Here is a 22,927-nt window from a genome sequence, read left to right as displayed (position 1 = left end):
CCTAATTTGTGTAACATCCCATTATCGATTCTTCCTATCCATGAACATGGAATGTCTCTCCATTTATTTTTTTTTATCTCTTTAATCTTGTAGTTTTATTCATGTATACCTTGTACATGTTTTTGGTATTTAGATGTTCAGCCAGCTTATTATTTTACTAATGTAAATGGTATTTTGTTTTTAATTTCAAATTCCACTTGTTCCTTGTTGGTGTATAGGAAAGTGGTTAAATTTTATGTATTAACCTAACAACCTTCAACTTTTCTACAAGTGCTTTATAAGTTCCAGGAGTTTTGTTGTTGTTGTTGATTCTTTGGAGTTTTAACATACACGACCTTGTCCTCTGTAAACAAAGAACATTTCATTTCTTCTTTTTCAATCTGTATATCTCTTATTTTCTTATCGTTATTAAATTATATAGGGCTTCCAGTATGATGTTGAAGAGGAGTGGTGCAAGGGAAATTCTTACCTTGTTCCTGATCTTAATGGGAAAGCTTCTAGATTCTCACAAGTAAGTATAATATTAGCTGTAGGGTGTTTCGGCAGTTTTTAAAATCAGATTGAGGCAATTCCCCTCTGTTCCTAGTTTGCTGAGTTTTTATCATGTATGGGTGCTGGATTTTGTCAAATGCTTTTTCTACATCACTGATATGATCATATGATTTTTATTCTTTAGCCTGTTGATGTGAGGAATGGCATTAATATATTTTTGAATATTGAGCCAGCCTTGCATACCTGGAATAAGTCCCACTGTATAATTCTTATTATACATTGTTAGATTTGATTTGGTAATATCTTGTTGAGTATTTTTGAATCCATATTATTGAGGGATGCTGACCTATAGGTATTTTTTTCTTGCAGGTTTTTTTTTTTTCCTAGTTTCTGGTATTATGGTAATGCTTACCTCCTAGAACGCCTCACCAGCATTCCCATCCGCCTCAGATACTGTTTGTCCTTTCATTACAGTCATCTTTCATCTCTACAGCCTATCCAGGTCCCTGATATCTGACCATAGCTTTATACCTGTATTTCTGTGTTAGAAGAGATCTTTCATTGCCCTCTCTTCTTTTGTATTGGAAGCTTTACCTGTGGAGAGTTTAGCAGAGATTTGTTGACTGTCTCTTAGCACCCATTTTCCCTTTCCTCTTTCCCAACAACACTGATTCCATTCGGAGGTCTGTGAGGTTCTTTACCCTCATTCCTCGAAATGAAGAATGTGACCTAACCTAAGTTAGTAAAGGAGGATTCTACCTCTGTGATTGGAAGATGGCTCAGTGTTAGGTATGTGACCTTAAGTTGGTCCCATGGGGACTTCTGTTTGAAATGGTAGAACAAACCCAGCGTTTATTGGATGATACATGTTACCCACTGGTTGTTGACAGTCTTCCTGAAACTAGGAGAGGTGTGAATCTTAGAATGAAACCAACCACCATAGAAGGCAGAGCAGAGTGATAAATACTCAGTCTTGGTGACACATTGAGCTGTAGGATCAAGCGTCACCTGATACCTAGAACTGCCCTTGACTTTTTAGCTACATGAATCTATATGTTTCCTTTTATGTTTAAGCCAGTGTAAGTTGGAGTTTCTGTTCATTATAACTGAAAGAATCCTAATACATAGAGAAACAGCTAATATGTAGATGCAGGAGATGAAGCATCCTTTAACATACACCTATTGAAAGTTTCCATTATGGAAATCATTAAACGTACATAAAAGTCGAGTGATACGGTGAAGATTTGTGTAGGCTTTAACACTTTACCTCTCCTGTTTCACTTATCCTTTCCAGTTTTTTGTTTTTATTTTGTTTGTTTTGTTGGGGTTGTTTGTTTGGGAGTATTTTATTTTTTAATTATTATTTTTTAATTTTTTAAATTATTTTTTAAAGTAATCTCTGTGCCTAGTGTGGGGCTCAAGCTGATGACCCTGAGGTCAAGAGTCATATGCTCTACTGACCGAGCCAGCCAGGTGCCCCTTGGGGGTATTTTAAAGGAAATCTCAGACGTTATAACGTTTCACCCGTAAATAGTTTAGTTTGTAAGACATGAACAGTTCTTGACAATCTCTATTCTGAACCATCTTTGAGAAAAAATTCCCACATGACAGAGACCCTCTCTCCCACAGGAGGGAAGTTTAACTGAGCACGTGGGAGCTGCTTTTCACTCTCTCTGAGGGCAGAACTTGACCAACAACTTTTCAAGATGGCTATGTAAGAGGACTCTCCCGGGTTCCTCTCTGTGGTGTCCAATTATGAGAACAACAGGCAATCCAAATGCATCATAATGAGGGTGGTCCAGGAGGGACGCTAGATGCCTGTAATAATTAACAGAACAATATATTAATAAGATGAAACTACGCAATCAACTGTTGCACTTTTAACAAGCCCCAAAGTGATTCACTCATTAAGAGTTCGGTGGCAACAGTTAATTGATAGTTTCCTGGAAGCAACTAAAAAACAAAATAATACTAATTATCCTCTAGTGTATTTGTATAGAGCATTCCCCCGGGAGCTCAAAATGCCCTCATTTACCTACTTGCATTGGCTTTACATTTTTGTTCTTGGAATAATGTGTAAAGTGTAAATGAATACTAAAAATCATTTGAATTTTGTGATAATTCACCCCCTCAGCATTCCTGCTTGATGATAATGATGATGTGTGTGTGTGTGTGTGTATTTTAATGTTTATTCATTTTTGAGAGACAGAGAGATGGAGTGTGATCAGGGGAGGGACAGAGAGAGTGAGACACAGAATCTGAAGCAGGCTGCAGGCTGTCAGTGCAGAGCCGGACATGGGGCTCGAACCCACGAACCGCGAGATCATGACCTGAGCCGAAGTCGGACGCTTAACCGACTGAGCCACCCAGGCACCCTAGATAACGTATATTTTTTAATTAGCATTTGACCATCACATTTCAGTAACTGCTAGGATGCAAAGTGACCTGGAAATTTAATACTTCTATTCCATTTTCTTCTCCATTTATTATTATACTTATTCTAAATGAGGAGTTTTCTCTCCTTTTCTGTCATTCGTGTCCATTCCATCCCTTGATCCTCTTTCTGGATCTCTTCCAAAGTAGCTGCTGTATATTCCAACACCCAGGGCCCTGGTAGTCAAAAAGTGTCCTATTCTCTTTTTGCACACTTCTCTTTTTTTAAGTTTATTTATTTTGAGAGAGGGAGAGAGAGAGAGGGAACGACCAAGCAGGGGAAGGGCAGAGATGGGGGTGGACAGAGGACACAAAGTGGGCGCACAGCCGTGGCACCAATATAGGACTCGAACTCACGACCCATAAGATCATGACCTGAGCCAAAGTCAGACGCCTAACCAATTGAGCCACCCAGGTACCCCTGAGCTATACACTTCTGTGAAAGTCATAGTTTATCATTTATAAAACCTACTTAACCAACCGTTATTGCTACTAGAATTCCTGGTACGTTAGCCTACTGTTTATCCCCTGTAACTCCCATACTGACACTTAAATTGACCTGCTTCGAAAACTTGCTCTTTCCTTATTTCTGCGTGGGGTTGTTTGCCCCCTGAAGCTTCTAGAAAGATATGCACTGTGAATGTTCATTCATTCATTCAACGTTGGGCAAATATTTACTGAGCACTTTCTATATGTCGTTGTTTTACATGTTGGGATTTTATATTCGCAAACTTTTTTGGTTTTGTCTTTTCCTTCTAAAGAATGATGGATTGGGGATAAAGAGGGAATTTTCTACATTTCTTTACATTGCTTAGGTACATAATTTGTATACGTTTATGTCATTTTCATTTGGGTGGCTGATTGGTTTTCCAAGGCCAGTTTCCCACTCTGCCTTATCTTCAAGTCCAGCTTCAGCTCCTGTAAGACAGAATAGGAAAAACATACCTCGACTAACTTAATATTAAATTTTAAAAATAGATGTGAGCAGTGCCTGGGTGGTTCAGTCGGTTAAGTGTCTACCTCTTGATTTTGGCTCAGGCCATGATCTCAGGGTTGTGAAATCGATCCCCGTGTTGTGCTCCAGGCTAACCATGGAACCTGCCTAAGATTCTTTGTCTTCTCTCTCTGCCCCTCCCCTGCTGGCTCTCTAAAAAAAAAAAAAAAAAAAAAAAAAAAAAAAAAAAAATTAATGTGAATTGACTTAGGCATTCTACTAATTTGGGAGTGGACATTAACACCTACATTTGAAGGGCACATCCAGTATTTTTACTTATTAATTAATCTTAGGGATTTAGAAATGATTAGAATATTAAAGGCAGAGGAAAGAATTTTAGGTATACTCTTTTTTTTTTAACATTTTTATTTTATTTTTGAGACAGGGAGAGACACAGCATGAACAGGGGAGGGTCAGAGAGAGGGAGACACAGAATCTGAAACAGGCTCCAGGCTCTGAGCTGTCAGCACAGAGCCCGACGCGGGGCTCGAACTCACGGACCGTGAGATCATGACCTGAGCCAAAGTCGGCCGCTTAACCGACTGAGCCACCCAGGCGCCCCTGTAGATATACTCTTAATAATACATTGAGACACAAAAGAAACTACTTTAAAAATTGTAAGCACTTTAGCATATAAGCAATTGTATTCTACTTGCCACAAGATGAGAAGGTTTTTTTTTTTGTCTACATCTGAAATTTTCACAGCCATTAGCCCCAAAATTATCAGAAACTTAAGCAACATTATTTACCACTATCTGAAAGAAACTTTATAATGGAAAGACAGCCCAGTTTTTCTAAAGGCAAAGAATCTGAATAGACATTTCTCAGAATAAGATATATAGATGGCCCATCAGCACACAAAAAGGCACTGAACATCATTAGACATCCGGGAAATGCAAATCAAATGCACAATGAGATACAACTCCTATCTATGAGCATGGCTTATATAATAAAGAAGTCAGATAATAACAAGTGTTATTGAGGATATGGAGAAATTGGAACTCTCATTTACTGCTGGTGAGAAGGTAAAATGTTTCAACCACTATAGAAAACACTGTGACCACCCTTCAAAAAGCTAATCATAGAATTGCCATTTGACACAATCATTACACTCCTAAGTATCTACACAAGATAAATGGAAACCTGTGTCCACACGAAAACTTGTATAAAATATACATAGCAGCATTATTCACAGTAGCCCCAAACTAGAAGCAACCCAAAATGTCCATCATTGGGTAAATGGATAAAGTGATGTGTGTGTGTGTGTGTGTGTGTGTGTGTGTAATGGAACATTATTTATCAATAAAAAGAAATGAAGTTCTGATGCATCATACAACATAGAGACCTTGAAACCGCACTAAGTGAAGGGATCCAGGTACAAAAGATCCCATGTCTTATGAAATATCCAGTATAGGCAAAACCTTGGAGACAGAAGACAGACGAGTTGTTGATAGGGGCTGGGAACTGGAAGAGAATGGAGGGTGATGGCTAACGGATACAGCGTTTCTTTTTGAGGTGAAGCAAATGTTCTGGAATTAAATAGTGGGGACGAATTGTGAATATGCTAATAAAACCACTGAGTTATAGTCTTTACAATGGTGAGTTTTATAGTAAGTGACTTATAGCTCAATTTAAAACTTGACTAAGAAGGGGAGTAAAGTGGAGAGTGATAAGTAGGCTTCTCGGTAACTAACAGATGCAACAGGGCAGAGTGTAGACAGAAAGAAAGATGAAGTAAAGGCTTTGAAAAGAAACTAATTTAGGAAGTCTGTGGAGGCAGGGACTAGGGAGAACCAATCTGAAGGGAGAACCAATAATAGAGAAAAGAAGCAAAATGTTAAGGATTAGAAAGGCAGAAACAACACTATCGGTATTGGGGTTCCAGTTCTAGGTAAGATGGAGTGAGCATGTCTCTTCTTTTCTCTCACGTAGAAACAACTATAAAACTTGGATAAAATGCTTGAAGACGCTGTTTTAGGACTACAAAGAGCCAACAGCAGGAGGTGATTTGGCTAAAAGCACCGGAATTCAAAGTATCACTGGATTGATTGTGAGTTTACAATTTATTTTCTCTCATATCCCTTGATCTCAACACAACTAGAAATCCGAAAGTGAACACTGTAGTAAAGATAGAGACAAACATAAAACATTTATTTATGATAAAAACTATCAGCAAATTAGGAATGGAATGGAACTTCTTCAACGTGTAAAAAAGCATCTATTTTAAAAAAACAATGCCTAATCATGCTGAATTGCCAGAAATTAAATGCTTTCTCCCTGAGATCAGGACTAAGACAAGAATCCCCACTCCTACTATTCCTATGCAGCGTCCTACCAGAAATCTTAGCCAGTCCAATAATGAAAGAAAAGAAAATATAAAGGGTAATATGGGGGGCTCAGTCAGTTAAGTGTCTGACTCTTGATTTTGGCTCAGGTCATGATATCACAGTTCGTCACTTTGAGCCCCACATCAGGCTTTGTGCTAACAGCACAGAGCTTGCTTGGGATTCTCTCTCTCCCTCTTTCTGCCTCTTCTCTCTCTCTCCCTGCCCCCTCTCAAAAATAAATAAACATTGACAAAATCTATTTGGAAAAAGGAAAGGAAATATAAAACATCCAGATTGGAAAGGAAAAATCAATACACTGTCTATTCAGAAAAGATGTGATTGTCAATGTAGAAAATCCTAAGACCTTACAAAAATTTCTAGAATAATTAAATTCAGTGAGATCACAGGATGCAAAGTTAATGAAAAAAATCCTATTTCTATGCACTGGGAACAGTATCATTTACAATAGCTTCAAAGAATGAAATCTTTATGTATAACTCTTAAAAACCATATATGTATGTTGAGAACTTCAAACCATTGGTGAAATAAATCAAAGAAGTCCTAAATAAATAGAGAGACATACTATGTTCATGAATTGGGAAGACTCAACATAGTAAAGATGTCAGTTCTCCCCTGACTGATCAATGGATTTAACGTAAGATGGAAAGGTAAAGGAACTAGAGTAGTCTAAAGAGTTGTGAAAAATAATAAAGATTTGAAGGAATCACATCACTTGATTATAAGACTTTTTCTAAAGCCCCATTAATCAAAACACTGTGGTATTGTCAAGGGATAGACACATAGATCAATGGAATAGAATAAAGAGTCTAGAAATAGACCCATATAAACATGACAAGTTTTTGTATAGGCAACTTTTTAGTAGGTGACATTCACATTAAACAAAAGTAACTATTTTAAACTGAACATCCGAGTCGCATTTAAAACATTCTCGGGGCGCCTGGGTGGCTCAGTTGGTTAAGTGTCTGACTTCAGCTCAGGTCATGATCTCACGGTCTGTGAGTTCAAGCCCTGCATCGGGCTCTGTGCTGTCAGTTCAGAGCCTGGAGCCTGCTGCAGATTCTGTCTCCTCCGCTCTCTGCCCCTCCCCCACTTATGCTCTGTCTCTCTCTATCAAAAAATGAATGAACGTTAGCATTTTTTTTAAACATTCACAATGTTGTGCACCTACCACCTCTATCTAGCTCCTAAGCATTTTAATCATCCCCAAAGAAAACCCTGTATCCATTAGGTACTTACTCCCCGTTCTTCCCTTCTCACAGTCCCTGGAAACCATAAGCTTGCTTTTTGCCTTAGTGGATTTATCTATCCTGACTATTTAATGTAAATGGAGTCATACGATATGTGACCTTTGGGGTCTGGCTTTTTTCCCTTTAGCATAATGTTTCTGTAGTTCATCCATATTGTAGCGCATATCAGCACTTCCTTGCTTTTTCGGCTGAATAATATTTCATAGTATTTATATACCACAATTTATCTTTTCAGCTGCTGATGAACATTTGAGTTTTTCTACTTCTTGGTTAATGTGAACAGTGCTCCTATAAACATGCATGTGTGAACATTTGTTTGAATGTTTTAGTTGAGGGGAGGCTTATACACCTAGGAGTGGAACTATCAGATCATTTGGTAATTCGATGTTTTATTATTGGGAACAAACTTTTCTATAGCGGCTGAACTATTCTACATTCTCACCAGCCATATACAGCCATATACAAGTCCAATTTCTCTACATCCTTACCAACATTTACTATTTACCTAGTTTATATTATTATTATTAATTATTATTATTATTACTATTGTCATCTGAATGAATGTGAAGTGATATTTCACTGTAGTTTGATTTGCATTTTCCCAATGACTAATGATGTTGAGCATCTTGTCATGTGCTTGTTAGCCATTTCTCTTCTTTGGAGACATGTCTATTCAAGTCCTTGGGCCATTTAAAACTTGGGTTTTTAGGGCACCAGCGTGGTTCAGTTGTTTAAGCATCTGGCTCTTATTTTTGGCTCAGGTCATGATTTCACGATTTGTGGGTTTGAACCCCACATGAGGCTCTACACTAACATTGCAGAGCTTGCTTGGAATTCTCACTGTCTCCCTCTCTCTCTCTTAAATAAACTTAAAAAAAAAAAACTTGGGTTATCTTTTTGTTTTTGAGTTGTGGAAGTTCCTTATATAGTCTGGATATTAAACCCATACCCTATATATGATTTACAAGTATCTTCTTTCCTTATGTAGGTTTTCTTCTCACTTTCATGATGAAGTCCTTTGATACACAAATTTTAAGAATTTTTATAAGTTCCAGTTTATTTTTTCTTTTGTTGCTTTTGCTTCTGGTATCATGTCTAAAAACCCATTGACAAATCCAAGGTCACAAAGATTTACCCGTATATTTTCTTCTAAAAGTTTTATACTGTTAGCTCTTATATTTAGGTCATGGATCCATTTTCATTAATTTTTGTGTATGATGTGAAGTAGGGGTTTTTGTTTTTGTTTGGCATGTGGCTATCCAGTTGTCCCAGCACCATTTGTTGAAGAAACCGTTCTTTCCCCCATTGAATGGTCTTGTGGTCTTTATTGAAAATCAGTTGACCATAGATAAAGGGGTGTATTTCTGGAGTCTCGATGCTATTCTAGCAGTCTACATGTCTATGCTTATGTCAGTACCACATCATTTTGAATTATAGTATGTTTTGAAATTGGGAAGTGTGAATCCTCCAACTTTTTTTTTAGGCTGTTTTGGCTAATCAGGATCCCTTGCAATTCCATATGAATTTGAGGATTGGCTTCTCCATTTCTGCAAAAAGACCATTGAAATTTTGACAGGGATTGCACTGAATCTGTAGATAGCTTTGGGGTGTACTGCCATATTAACAGTGTAAAGTTTTCTAATCCATGAACACAGGGTGTCTTCTGTTTCATTTATATCTTCTTTAACTTATTTTATTAATTAAATTCTATTTAATTTATATATATACCTTATAGTTTTTAGCATAGAAGTCTTTCATCTCTTTTGTTAAATTTATACCTAGGTATTTTATTCTTTAGGATGTTATTGTAAATTGAATTGTTTTCTTAATTTCTTTTTTATATTATTCATTGCTGGTATATACAAACACAACTAATTTTTCTATGTTGATCTTGTATCCTGAAACTTTGCTGGATTGTTTATTATTTATAGTGATTTCTATGTGGATTCTTTGGGATTTTCTATATATAGGATCCTATCATCTATGAATAGAGAAAGATTTATTTCTTCCTTTCCAATATGAATGCTTTTTATTTCTTTTTCGTGCCTCTTGATTTACCATAGAACTTTCAGTAAAATGCTAAATATCAGTGATGAAACTGTGCATCTTTACTTTGATTCTTATTTTTGGCAGAAAGCTTTTAGTCTTTTACCATTGAGCATGATGTTGGCTGTGGGATATTATTATTATTATTATTATTATTATTATTATTATCATCATCATCATTATTACCCCTTTATCATGTTGAGGAAGTTCCCTTCCATTCCTAGTCTGTTAAGTGTTTTTATCATGAAAGGGTATTGGGTTTTATCTAATGGTTTTACTGCATCATTCATTTCTTCCCTTTACTTTATAATGTAGTGAATTGCATTATATGTAATTCAACATTATGTTGAGTCACCCTTGCATTCAGGGAATAAGTTCTACTTAGTTATGCTATATAATCTTGTTAATATGCTGTCGGACTCAGTTTGTTAGTATTTTTTTTTAATGCTTAATGTTTTTATTTATTTTTGAGACAGAGAGAGAGCATGAGCAGGGGAGGGGCAGAAAGAAGGGGAGACACAGAATCCGAAGCAGGCTCCAGGCTCTGAGATGTCAGCACAGAGCCTGACTCAGGGCTCAAACTCACGGACTGTGAGATCATGATCTGAGCTGAAGTCGGACGCTCAACCAGCTGAGCCACCCAGGCGCCCCAGTTTGTTAGTATTTTGTTGAGGATTTTTTGCATCTATATGCATAAGGAACATTAGTGGGTAGTTTTCTTTTCCTGGAATCTCTATGTCTGTGGCCAAATTATATTTGACAAAGGTGCAAAAACAATTTAGTAGATAAAGGACAGTCTTTTCAATGAATGATTTTGGAAGAATTGGACATCCTTATGGAAAAAAAGAACCTCCATGTAAACCTTATAGCTTATATAAAAGTTAACCCCAAATTGGTTACAGTCCTAACTGTAAAATCTAAAACTCTACAACTTCTAGAAGAAAATAGGAGGAAATCTTGTGACCTTGGAATTAAGCAAAGAATTCTTAGACATGATGTTAGAACACAGTCCATAAAATAAAAAAACAAATATATTGGATTCTGTTAAAATTTTTAAATTTCACATGAAAGTCACTGTTAAAATAATGAGAAGACTGCTTTGGAAAAGAAACTGGTAGTTCCTCAAAAGGTTAAACATCTGTCTGACCCAATAATTCCAAAACTAGGTATGTATCCAAAAGAAGTGAAAACATGTCCACACAAGAACCTATTCACAAATGTTCATAGCAGTATTATTCACAACAGCCAGAAGTGGAAACAATGTAAATGTTAATCAGAAATAAAAGGAATGGAGTACGGGGGTGCCTGGGTGGCTCAGTCAGTTGAACGTCCAACTCTTGATTTTGGCTCAGGTCAGGATGCCAGGGTCGTGGGATTGAGCCCTGCGTCAAGCTGCGCTCTGGCATGGAGCCTGCTCTTTCCCACTTCCCCTCCCCCTACTTTTGCATGAACACGCTCTCTCTTTCTAAAATAAAAAAAAAAAAACAGGAATGAAATACTGATTTATGTCATAACATGGGTAAACCTTGAAAACATTATGCCAATTGAAAGAAACCGGTCACAAAGGACCACATATTATACGAATCCTTTTACATGAAACGTTCAAAATAAGTAGATCTGTACAGAAAGTAGACTGGTTGTTGCCTAGAGCTTGGGTGTGGGTGGGAAGGTTGGGTCAAAATGGCAATAGGTATGAAGTTTCTTTCCGTGATTATGAAAATGTGCTAAAATTGATTATGAAGATGGTTTGTCCAGCTCTGTGAATATACCAAAATCTATCAGTCTCACACTTTAAATAGGTAAATTGCATCATGTGTGAATTATATTGATAAAGGTGTTATAAAAAATAAGAATAAGGGACGCCTGGGTGGCTCCGTCGATTGAGCATCCGACTCTTGATTTCAGCTCTGGTCGTGATCCCAGGGTCATGGGATCGAGTCCTATATTGGGCTCTGTGCTGAACATGGAGCCCGTTTGGGATTTTTCTCTCTCTCTTTCCGCCCCCCCTCCTCCACTCACAAACTCTCTCTCTCTAATAATAATAATAATAGTAATAACAATAATAACAATTTTTAAATAATAAAAATAAGAATAAAAGACAAGCTATTGACAGGAGAAAATATTTGCAGACCACCTATCTGACAGAGGGCTTGTATCTAGAATATATGAGGAAATCTCAAAACTGAACAATAAGCGAACAGTCCAATTTTAAAGTGGGCAAAAGACATAGACAACAGGATATGCAGATGGAAAGTTAGCAACTGAAAGAGGTTCACCATTGTTAGCCATCAGGGAAATGAAATTAGAACCACAGTGTGATATCACCGCACACATGTCAGAATGCCCAGAATAAGAAGTAGTGACAACATCAAATGCTGGCGATAATATGGAGGAACTGGATCGCATATGTTGGTGAAGGTAGTACAAAATGATACAGCCACTCTGGAAAACATCTTGATAGTTGCCTATGAAACTAAACATGCAACTACCGTAAGAACCAGCAATTAAAGTCTTGGGCATTCATCCCGAAAAATAAAACCTTAATGGCTTGAGGTGATCTCTGAAAATGTCTCGCTATTCACTTGACCCAGAAAACCCTACAAGATCATGCAAATCAGGAGATTCAGATCTTTGTTCACTTTAAGAACACGTGTGAAACTGCTTAGGCTACCAAAGGCATACATCCCCGAAAAGCCACCAAGTGTCTGAAAGATGCCACTTTGCAGAAACGATGCGTGCCATTCCATCACTACAGTGGTGGAATTGGTAGGTGTAGCCAGGCCAAACTCTGGGGCTGGACACAGGGTCAGTGGCCCAAAAAGAGTGCTGAATTTTTACTGCACATGCGTACAAATTCATAGAGTGATGCTGAACTTAAGTGTTTAGATGTAGATTCTCTGGTCATTGAGCACATCCTAGTGAACAAAGCCCCCAAGATACAGTATAGAATTTACAGGGCTGATGGTCAGATTAACCCATACATAAACTCTCCCTGGCATATTGAGATGATCCTTACTGAAAAAGAGCAGAGTTTTGGAAACCAGGAAAGGAGGTTACTGAGAAGTAAAAGATACCCTAGAAGAAACCGAAGAAACAAAAACTTACAGCCCAGGAGTAAATTCTGCATAAAATGAATGTAAATAAAAGTAAACACAACACAAAACCCTTATATTTAGACAAAAAACATATGCAAATACTAATAACATCTATATTCATATAGCCAAAAACTGGAAACAGTCCACATGTCTTTCAACAGGTGAATAGTTAAATCATGGTTTAACTATTTAAATACTATGGACTACTATTCAGCAGTGAAAAGGAATGAGCCACCAATGCTTGCAAACCTGCAAAGAGTTGGATGAATCCCCAATAAATTATGCTGAGTGGTGAAAGCCAATCCCAAAAGGTCCTATACTATATGGCTCCATTTATATTAAGTTTTTGAAGTGGCAAAATTTTACAGATGCTGAACAGATTGGTGGTTACAAGGGGTTAAGGGAGCAGGAGGTAGGTGGGTATGGTTATAAAAAGGCAACCTCTGGAATCCTTATGTTAATGGAACTGTTCTTTATCTTGACTGTAGTGGAGGACATACTAACCTACACATGTGATGTAATTGTAGAGAACTAAATATACATACACACCTGCGTACACACCACACACATAATTGCAAGTAAAATGGGGGAACTGTGAATAAGATTGGTGGGTTGTACCGCAACTTCTGACTTGTGAGAATGTACTATATATATATAGTTCTGCATCCTGTTATGACTAAAAGAAACTAGGTAAGAGTACATGAGTCTCTCTATATGATTTCTTATAACTGTGTGTGAATCTGCAATTATCTTACCAGAAATTTAATTTAAAAATGGGCAAAAGTCATGAACAGACACTTCACCAAAGAGGATATAAGAACAGCAAATGATACAAAAAAGGATGTTCGACATCATTAGCTATTAGGGAAATGCAAATGAAAACTAGGATAAGCTATCACTACACACCTATGAGAATGGCTAAAATAAAAATAAAATACCAAGCAGTAGCAAACGTGTGGAGCAACTGGAGAGGTCATACATCACTGCTAGGAATGCAAAATGATACAACCATTCTGGAAAATCATTTGGCAATTTACTATAAAGTTAAACATACACTTACAGTGTGACCCAGAAATCTCACTCCTGTGTACCTACCCTAGGGGAATAAAAACATGCTCCCACAAAAACCGGAACACAAATACGTACAGAACTTCCCTTCATCATCACCATAAACTGAAAACAACCACAACAGATAAATGGACAAACTGTGGTACATTTGTACAGTAGAATGTTAGTCAGGAATAAAAAGGAACAAACTTTTGGTACACATGACAACTTGGATGAATCTCAAGAGCATTGTACTAGTTCAAACGGTTACATACAGTAAAATTCCACTTAGGTGATATTATTAAAAAAGACAATTTATATGATATTTTCATCTCTGTAGGGTTGGAGAGCAGATCAGTGGCTGCCAGCGTCAATGGGTTGTGGGGGGTGACTCCAAAGGGATAGCAGGAGGGAGTTCTGGGGGGTGACTGAACGATTCTGTGTCCTGGGTATGGTGATTATTACCCAAATCTATACATGTGTTAAATCTTTTTTTTTTTTTGAAGTGAACATAACCTCAAGATTTTATTATCTTCATAATGTAACAAAATATGAAGCTTAGAACTGGATCACTTGGGACTTTGTCTTCTTATCTCCTCCCAGTGCAAAATGCTTGCATCTCTTAATAGCCAGCATTCTCTTAGATCTGCAGTTGGGTTCAACACATTCAAGCCTCAGCACATTCTTCTTTGTAGTTTTAGCCTTTTTCCAGAAAATCAGCTAAGTTTGCCCACCATGGCCACTCTGTTTCCTGTCACAACGCCGCTTCCCCTGGGCATAAAGAGAATCTGCCTTTCTTGTACTGTGTCACTTTGTGGGGTTGGTGCTTGCCACGTTTCTTTCAGAAAGTCCGGCAGGTTTTAGGAACGTTCACCATGGTTGTGAGAGCACTATCAGCACAGAAAGACTATACATGTGTTAAAATTTTTAAAAGAAAAAAATCACTCTCACTGAAAGTAAAAATAAATAAAGCTATTTTTATTAGCAGATTATGTAACTGCCTACAGTTATATGGAATCCAAGAGAATAAACAGCTAAAGTTAGCATCTTGCTGGATAGAGGATCAGTGTATAAATCAATTACTTTCCTATATACCAGCAAAGTTAGAACGTTTATACAATTATTGCAAAAAAGATATTATTCAGTGACTAATCTAACAAAAGATGTGCAAGACCTTTATGGAAAAAAAGATGTCATAATTAAAGCACATTAAAGACTTATAAAAACTCTCATCACAGATGGGATGACTCAGACTCGCAGAGTTGATTCTTCTCAGTTAATTTACAAATTTAATACAATTCTATTCACAATACCAACAGGGCTTATTTTGAAATCTGAAAAGGCTGATTTAAAAATGTATGTGAGGGGCCCCTGGATGGCTCAGTTAGTTGAGCAACTGACTCTTGATCTCAGCTCAGGTCTTGACCTAGGGGTCCTGAGTTCAAGCCCTCCATTGGACTCTATGCTGGGTGTAAAGCCTACTTAAAAAAAAAAAATTGGAGGCCCCTGGGTGGCTCAGTCCATTAAGCATCTGACTCTTGACCTGGCTCAGGTCATGATCTTACAGTTTCATGAGTCTAAGCCCTGCAAGGGTCTCTGTGCTGTCAGTGCAGAGCCTGCTTGGGATTCTGTCTCTCCCTCCCTCTCCCCTCCCCTGCTCGTGTTCTCATTCTCTCAAAATTAATAAACAAACTTTAAAAAATTGAAAATGTATGTGAAAGAGCAAAAGGTCAAGAATGCTCAAGACAGTTTTGAAGACCAGCAAATGAGGGAATTCAAAGCCTAGAGTTCTTTTGGTAGGACGTTACTGTTTACTCTTTCAACTTCTTCAATGATTAAATTCTATTTTCTGTCATGTGCCAATTTCAGCATTTCATCTTCCTCCAGAAATTTAGTAATTTCATCTAGATTTTCAGATTTACTGCTATATAGTTGTTTTATATTAGTTCTACTATGTCTCTTTTATTTTCCTTCTTAAAATTTGTATTTTATATTTTTTATATTCTACTGTTTCATATGAGCCACACCAGTAATTGGATTCTCTCTTGTATCTCTTTTCCAACTGGTTGCAGTAAATGCTTAATATTTTCTCAAAAATTTAAATTATGGGGGCGCCTGGGTGGCTCAGTCGGTTGAGCGTCCGACTTCAGCTCAGGTCACGATCTCGCGGTCCGTGAGTTCGAGCCCCGTGTCAGGCTCTGGGCTGATGGCTCAGAGCCTGGAGCCTGCTTCTGATTCTGTGTCTCCCTCTCTCTCTGCCCCTCCCCCACTCATGCTCTGTCTCTCTCTGTCTCAAAAATAAATAAATGTTAAAATTTTTTTTTAATTTAAATTATGAAAATAACAAAATATACATAGAAAAAAATCTATGTAGAATAATATAATGAACACCTTTGCACCTACTACCCAATTAAATAAAATCTAACAAGTATAATTGAAGATCATGTGTACCACTTCCCATTCTTATTCCATTCCTTCTCTCTCCAAATTTAACCATTATCATGAGTTTGGTGTTCATTGTGGGATTTTTTGGTAGTCAGAGCAGTGACTCAGGAATTTGATTACCTGGGTTCATACACCAGTTCCACTTCGTATTAGCTGTGTGGTCAGAGCCTGGAGCCTGCTTCCGATTCTGTGTCTCCCTCTCTCTCTGCCCCTCCCCCGTTCATGCTCTGTCTCTCTCTGTCTCAAAAATAAATAAATGTTAAAAAAAAATTAAAAAAAAAGTGGATAAACACTAAAAAAAAGAAAAAAAAAGGAAAGCATTTTAACAACTGAGATCATATGAACGTACCTTAAAAGGGACAAAATTATATCCTTAGTAACCATTTAAGGAGTGTGGTAATTCTTATTACTCATTAGTTAGTAATGTGTGTTTGGGACGGGCCTGAGGTGAAAGATGGAGAGGGTTCTTCAGGGACAGCTCCCCCCTGCCCCCACCGCCCTGTTTGCTGGCCACGCCGGTGCTTAGTGCTAATTGCCTTTGGGGGATGCTTGTGCCCCCCTGGGCTCTGCAGAAGGAGCCAGAACCAGCCAGGCTTCCAGGCAGCAGGGCCTGTGCTTCTCAGATGGCCAAGGCCGGCCCCAGGGTTAAAAGCCTGCGCTCCCAACTCGTGGGCAAGGAGCAGCCACATGGCACATCGTCCTCTCTGATCATCACCCTCTCATTTGATCCACCAAGGACAGCGTGATGGGATTTGGGAGAGCCCTGAAGCCAAAGGTATATTTCCATGAAAATCTGCAGGCTTTTATGAATAGAGACTTCAGAGTATATGGAAGAGAGGCGAAAAGGGAAAAACGATGGGGAAAGGAAGGAGAAAAGAGAGAGTATGGAACGAATCGCTTTTTAAAGGCACAGGTCTTGGAATCTTCCCACAGGAGAAAGGTTGGAAGTAACATGGTAACAGAGCCCCGAGCCCGTTTGTGACCTTGTCCATCAGCTGAGAGAAGAGATGGGAGGGGGAAATATTCGAGCTGTGAAGGGAAGTTTTGAAACTACACGTGAGGACCTCTTTGACAAAGTCATTTCTTTTCCTTCTTCTTTTTTTTTTTAATGTTTATTTATTTTTGAGAGAGAGACAGAGACAGAGCGTGAGCAAGGGAGGGAGGTCAGAGAGAGGGAGGCACAGAATCCGAAGCAGGCTCCAGGCTCTGAGCTGTCAGCACGGATCCCGACGCAGGGCTTGAACTCACAAACCGTGAGATCATGACCTGAGCCGAAGTCAGACACTTAACCGACCGAGCCACCCAGGTGCCCCTAACAAAGTCATTTCTAAAATGGTCCAGGAGAGGACCTGGGAAATTCTCAACTATGAGGATTAAAAAAACAAAATGAAACACTTTAGCATACATACCTGTGTCCTAAGAACAGCATCCTCAGCAGAAGAAGGTCATGGAAGGCTTCGGTACAGTCCTGTGCCCTCAGGCAGGCAAATCTCTAAGCCCATCTTTTTCTCCCATGTGTTATCGTGCTGAAATCTAAAAATGTCCAGTCATAATATCTCTTGCTTTTAATTTAAGCCTAGTTTGCTTTTCACACATAAGGAGAGCACCTGCTCTCACACATCTTTAAAATCCCCTCACTATCGTGAAGACACTAACTGGAAGGGAAAACCAAAGCAAACCTCCCTTCACCCACTTCTCAAACGAGTTAGCCTCTTAGCCGTTCTCCATAGGATCTAGTTCCTTCTGCTTCCTCCTCTGTAGAACTCTGCACATGTTCCGTGTCTTTTAAACCGTCAGGCAAATCAGGTAAGAACTTCCCCTAAGGAACTGCCCAGGCAGCACAAGGCAGAGCACTCTCCCCCTGGCCCTCGCATCAAACATTCTGGGTTTCCTTTGACGACAGCCGTTGCAAGGAACTGTCACCAGCTTGCAGAGACGCGTAACCTAGAGAGCTATTCCCGGAACCCCCTGCTTATCCCGCCGGTTCCATTCTCAGTCTGAGGTGTTCAGTTTGTATACCTGGGTGATATGTGGCCATGCGTTTAGCCCTTGTTCTATTTGGTGAGATCCTATGCTCATTAGAACTGCCACCCGAGCCAGGCTCATGGTCCCTGCAGCCACGATTGTTCTAACAGGAGCATCAGAAACCAATTTTAAGGAAACTTGGTTGTCTTCCCTGATGTGAACGTCAAAAGTTAAAGTCCCCTTCAGACGGCATTTTCCCCCTTCACTCCTCTTTATAACTGATTTCTTAGATTTCAGTATTTTTAAACTGCGGTGCCCCTTAGGCATTACACGTCCCACAAGTTTAGTTTTGAACTGTCACCTTTCTCACTTATTGGTCCTATCTTACCCGTTTAAGATTCCAACTCCCTCATCTCTAATTCTCGGATTCTAAGATTTGGGGATAAAATTCCTGTTAATCTGATCAAATACCTTAGACCTTCTGACTGGAGAGATTTTGATTGTATTTCACCTTAGACTTTGCCCTCCTACACAAAGTGTGTTTTGTTTTGGGTTCTTGCGGGCCATTCTGCCGCAGTGTCATTCTCCACAGAAAACCCTGTTTCCCGTTCTGAGCAGGTCATCGAGAAAGATTCACTTAGAACTTTCATGCGAGATAGTCAGGCACAAACCGGGCTCTCCAGAGTAGCACTGCCAACGACCTCCCAAATAAATGAAATACCGAAAACACGTCTAAAAACCTCTCTACCAGGATTGGCAATTTACAATTGGGTTTGTTTGTTGATGATGACTCACTTTCACTTTATTGCTCGGGCTCACATTAAAGCAAGGCTTGGATTCTCAGAACACACAGTCACCAATGGGGAGTGCCAGCAGCTCGGGAGCAAGTTTCCATGACAGGAGGCAGCCAACCCCAATCCCAGATGCGGCACCTAATCCACAAGTGGTCAGTGAAGAGTTGTGGGATTTAGAGCAGGCAGAAAACTGGGTAAAGGTGGGAAATTACAATATCCAGGATTCTTTTTGAGACACAGATCTTGGCTCCTTTTCTCAATATCCTGAACATTCAGTCCAAATCCACAGGCAGGCCAGGATGGTAACCATCTATGTATGTATCATAGGAGCCATTCTTGGAAATCATTCCGTACGCAAGCAACCTCCATCTGGGTGCCCCCCACCCCCCGCCTAAATTGCCCCATAAATTGTGTACCCTTTGCGTTCAATATTGTCCTCTCTGGGCTTCTCTTAAAATGCCAGTAGTTCTGGATCAGTTTAACGTTCCCAAATTATGACAGAAATAGGAACAAGGGAAGAGACCTTCGAGGGAGGAAAGTGCCCTGAAGAGCAGTTGAGTTGCTGAATTCAGACTGGAAGTTACAGTCACGTTGGCTTGGGGAGTTTGTCAAGCTCAGGCCAAGAGTCTAGCTGGTCTTGCATTTCCTTCTGCACTTTCTGGGGGCTGAGGCTGATAGCTTCCCACTCTCGGTACAGCTTTTTCTTTTCTGTTTTGGCTGATTTCTTCTTGGGATAAAAACTCCATAGGCACAGAGCACAGTCTGGAAGAAATTTTGGCATCTCTGAGCTTCCACAAAGCACCAGACACCCAAAGACCGGACAGTTTGTGGAAGGAGATGAGCAGTGTCTGTCTGTTTCTTTCCCCTAGAGGGATACAAGAGGGAGGCACTTCTATCCAGAGGTAGTGAGATGGGCTTCAGGAAGAACTTACGAAGAGAAAGATGAGCTGGCCCTCAGATGGTCGCTCAGTTCCTCAGCTACCTTAAATTCTTCTTTTTTTAAATGTTTATTTATTTTGGGGAGGGTGAGAGTGGGCGGGGGAGGGGTACAGAAAGATTGGGAGAGGGGGTCTGGAGCAGACTCTGCGGTGACAGCAGTGTGCCCGATGCGGGGCTTGACCTCACCAACCGCGAGATCATGACCTGAGCCAAAGTTGGACCCTCAACTGACTGAGCCACCCAGGCGCCCCAGCTACCTTAAGCCTTAAATGAAAAAGATAAGTAGTCACCTCCACTTGAGGTATAACATAGAGGCATGGAGGTGGGTTGAAAAGTCCTCTGAAATGCTTACCATCCCTGACTCACTAGAGGGATGCTATTGCTGACTTAAACCTACAATTAGAAGCGATGTCCCTTCTGACTTCTAGGCGGAAGCTATCATCCGGATTGCCAGTATTTTGGCAACTAATTGACGGAAAGGACAGTTATCGGGGTCTTTAGCCAAGAGATGTGGCCAACTGGCCACCACCTGGTGCACCGGAAGTAGCAAACACACCAGCACACTTCCCTTGAGTAGCGTCTCCCAGCAGGCTTGCTCTTTGGGTGTGGCAACCAGGGTTCCTGTGGAACACATCTTGGTCCAGAGAAAGAGGAAGAGAATTTGCTCCCAGTCTTCAGTGTCCAGATGAGGACAGCTGCCTCAAAGACTGCTTTCTTCTCGAGTTTGTTTTATTTAGTTTTTAAAAATCTTTAAATGTTTATTCTATTTTTGAGAGAGAGAGAGAGAGAGAGCAAGCAGGGAAGGGGCAGGGAGAGAGGGAGACACAGGATCCGAAGCAGGCTCCTGGCTCTGAGCTGTTAGCCCAGAGCCCGACGTGAGGTTCGAACCCACGAACCGTGTGATCATGACCGGAGCCAAAGTCGGCGCTTAACCGACTGAGCCACCCAGGCACCCCAGGTTTGCTTTATTTACTAAAGAAGGTAAAAGGGCTTTTGGCTTATGATTTTCAACAAAGCCTAGGTCGTACCCAATGAAAGGAGATGCTAATGGGCCCATTATTAACAAGAGCTATTTTTTGTGTGTGAGATGGTAAGACTTACTCCATAGTTTAGACATGAGCATGGGGTCCTATACCTCAAAGGGTCAAGGATATCCTCTGAGATCTTCTAGTTTCCTTTACTAATAATGGGTTCCGATTAGCTGAAATAACCCCATTTTGGATAAGTGCTGTTTATTTCTTTAGTCTGTTCCACCTAAACTTACTTAGGCTTATGTGAAGCTTTGTTTATTTGAAGTCCTACTTTTAGCTCCTCTTAACTTACATGTTTGTATCTTCTGTGTTTGGTGAATAAGTCTGTATTCACTCTTCCACCTTTTTTTTTTTTTTTTCATGATTTTATAGACTCATCATGTTCTTCTTCACACTTCATCTTTCTGGATCGGGAGTTTTCACCATGGAGGGGGGGAGATGTAGAAGAGGGAGAAACGTTCATCAGAAACTTCTGGAGGGCTTTTCCGAAGACAGCGGGTCTGCTTCCCCCTCCCCTGAGCATATCAAAACCTTGGCTAGGGAAATGTGTATTTAAAGAATTTCTACATGTAATTCTAAGGTCAGTTCCCTCCATCCTTGTAACCACTGTGCTGAACTGAAGATCCCTAATGCCCTGCTTCTTCATAAGGCACGTCTTTCATTACAGCAATAGCTCATGTTCGCCATCTGGGTGACACAACATTTCCATTCATGTGATACCGATAGAGGGTGGGGGTTGCACGAACGTTTGCGGTCATAAAAATTAAATTGGTACTTAAATCTGATGCCCAGAAAACTATTGGACCCTCTCTCATGCAGAGCAGCCTTATCCTTCTTGTTCACTTGCTTTTCTCTCAGCAAGTGGCCGTCTCCCCGGACAGACTCTTCAAGTGACTGGACAAGCAGAATGGCAGAGGCCAACAACAGCTTTTCAGAGGGCTTCATCCTGATGGGTATATCTGACCATCCCCAGCTGGAGATCGTCTTTTTCGTAGTCATTCTCTTCTCTTACTCGCTGACCCTAGTTGGGAATTCGACCATCATCCTGCTCTCCTGCCTGGATGCCCGGCTCCACACCCCCATGTACTTCTTCCTCAGCAACCTCTCCTCCCTGGACCTCGCTTTTGCTACCAGCTCGGTCCCCCAAATGCTGACCAACTTACGGGGACCAGATAAGACCATAAGCTACGCTGGCTGTGTGATCCAGCTCTATGTTTTCCTCTGGCTAGGGGCCACCGAGTGCATCCTGCTCGTGGTGATGGCATTCGACCGCCACGTGGCAGTTTGCCAGCCCCTGCGCTACACCGTCATCGTGAGCCCTCGGCTCTGCTGGCTGCTGGCTGCCATTGCATGGCTGGGCGGCTTGAGCAACTCCGTGATCCAGTCAACGTTCACGCTGCAGCTCCCACTGTGCGGGCACCGGAGGGTGGACAACTTCCTGTGTGAGGTGCCTGCCATGATCAAACTGGCCTGTGGAGACACAAGTCTCAACGAGGCCGTGCTCAATGGTATCTGCGCCTTCTTCACTGCCGTCCCGCTGAGCATCATCCTGATCTCCTACTGCTCCATAGCTCGGGCAGTGCTGAAGATCCGCTCAGCTGAGGGACAGAGAAAGGCCTTTAATACTTGCCTTTCCCATCTGGTGGTGGTGCTCCTCTTCTATGGGTCAGCTATCTACGGGTACCTCCTTCCGGCTAAGACCAGCCACCAGGGCCGGGGCAAATTCATTTCCCTCTTCTACTCTGTGGTCACGCCAATGGTGAACCCTCTCATCTACACTCTGAGAAACAAGGAGGTAAAGGCGGCACTGAGGAGGCTGCTGGGAAAGGGAAGAGAACTCGGCTGAGAGGAGGGAAAGCTCCATCATGCATCCCCTCTTCTTCTCTACACACTTTTTCTCATTCTCGCTCTGGCCAGATGAACATGAGGAGGACTAACCCTACTACGGCCAAGACGTGTTCCCAGTAGCCCTAAGCTGTTAAGGCATGGCTAGTGTTGTTTCTAATGCTCTACACTTGGTCACGAAAAATCCCGTGGACTACAGGTAACGG

At 40.4% G+C, this 22,927-nt stretch overlaps 2 protein-coding genes and 1 pseudogene across 2 annotated transcripts in view; 2 read left to right on the top strand and 1 right to left on the bottom strand.

The window, feature by feature from the left end:
* The window catches only part of LOC122210368 (zinc finger protein 75A-like), a 16,767-nt gene extending 16,256 nt beyond the window's left edge, over positions 1 to 511 (top strand). Inside the window, exon 8 of the mRNA XM_042923092.1 lies at positions 422 to 511. Coding sequence (XP_042779026.1) covers positions 422 to 435 — 14 coding nt within the window. The 3' untranslated portion in view covers positions 436 to 511. The remainder of the gene's footprint in view (positions 1 to 421) is intronic.
* Positions 458 to 22,927, top strand: LOC122210371 (olfactory receptor 2C1). The gene is made up of 5 exons (XM_042923096.1): positions 458 to 511; positions 2,122 to 2,206; positions 5,852 to 5,969; positions 21,249 to 21,456; positions 21,735 to 22,927. The coding sequence occupies exon 5, from the start codon at positions 21,784 to 21,786 to the stop codon at positions 22,720 to 22,722; it is 939 nt and encodes a 312-aa protein (XP_042779030.1). The 5' UTR covers positions 458 to 511; positions 2,122 to 2,206; positions 5,852 to 5,969; positions 21,249 to 21,456; positions 21,735 to 21,783; the 3' UTR covers positions 22,723 to 22,927.
* On the bottom strand, positions 14,255 to 14,579 carry LOC122210372 (annotated as a pseudogene).

This window comes from Panthera leo, chromosome E3 (assembly GCF_018350215.1).
Source record: "Panthera leo isolate Ple1 chromosome E3, P.leo_Ple1_pat1.1, whole genome shotgun sequence".
NCBI lineage: Eukaryota > Metazoa > Chordata > Mammalia > Carnivora > Felidae > Panthera > Panthera leo.
Note: the sequence above shows the minus strand (reverse complement) of the source record. Positions and strands in the feature narration are given on the sequence as shown.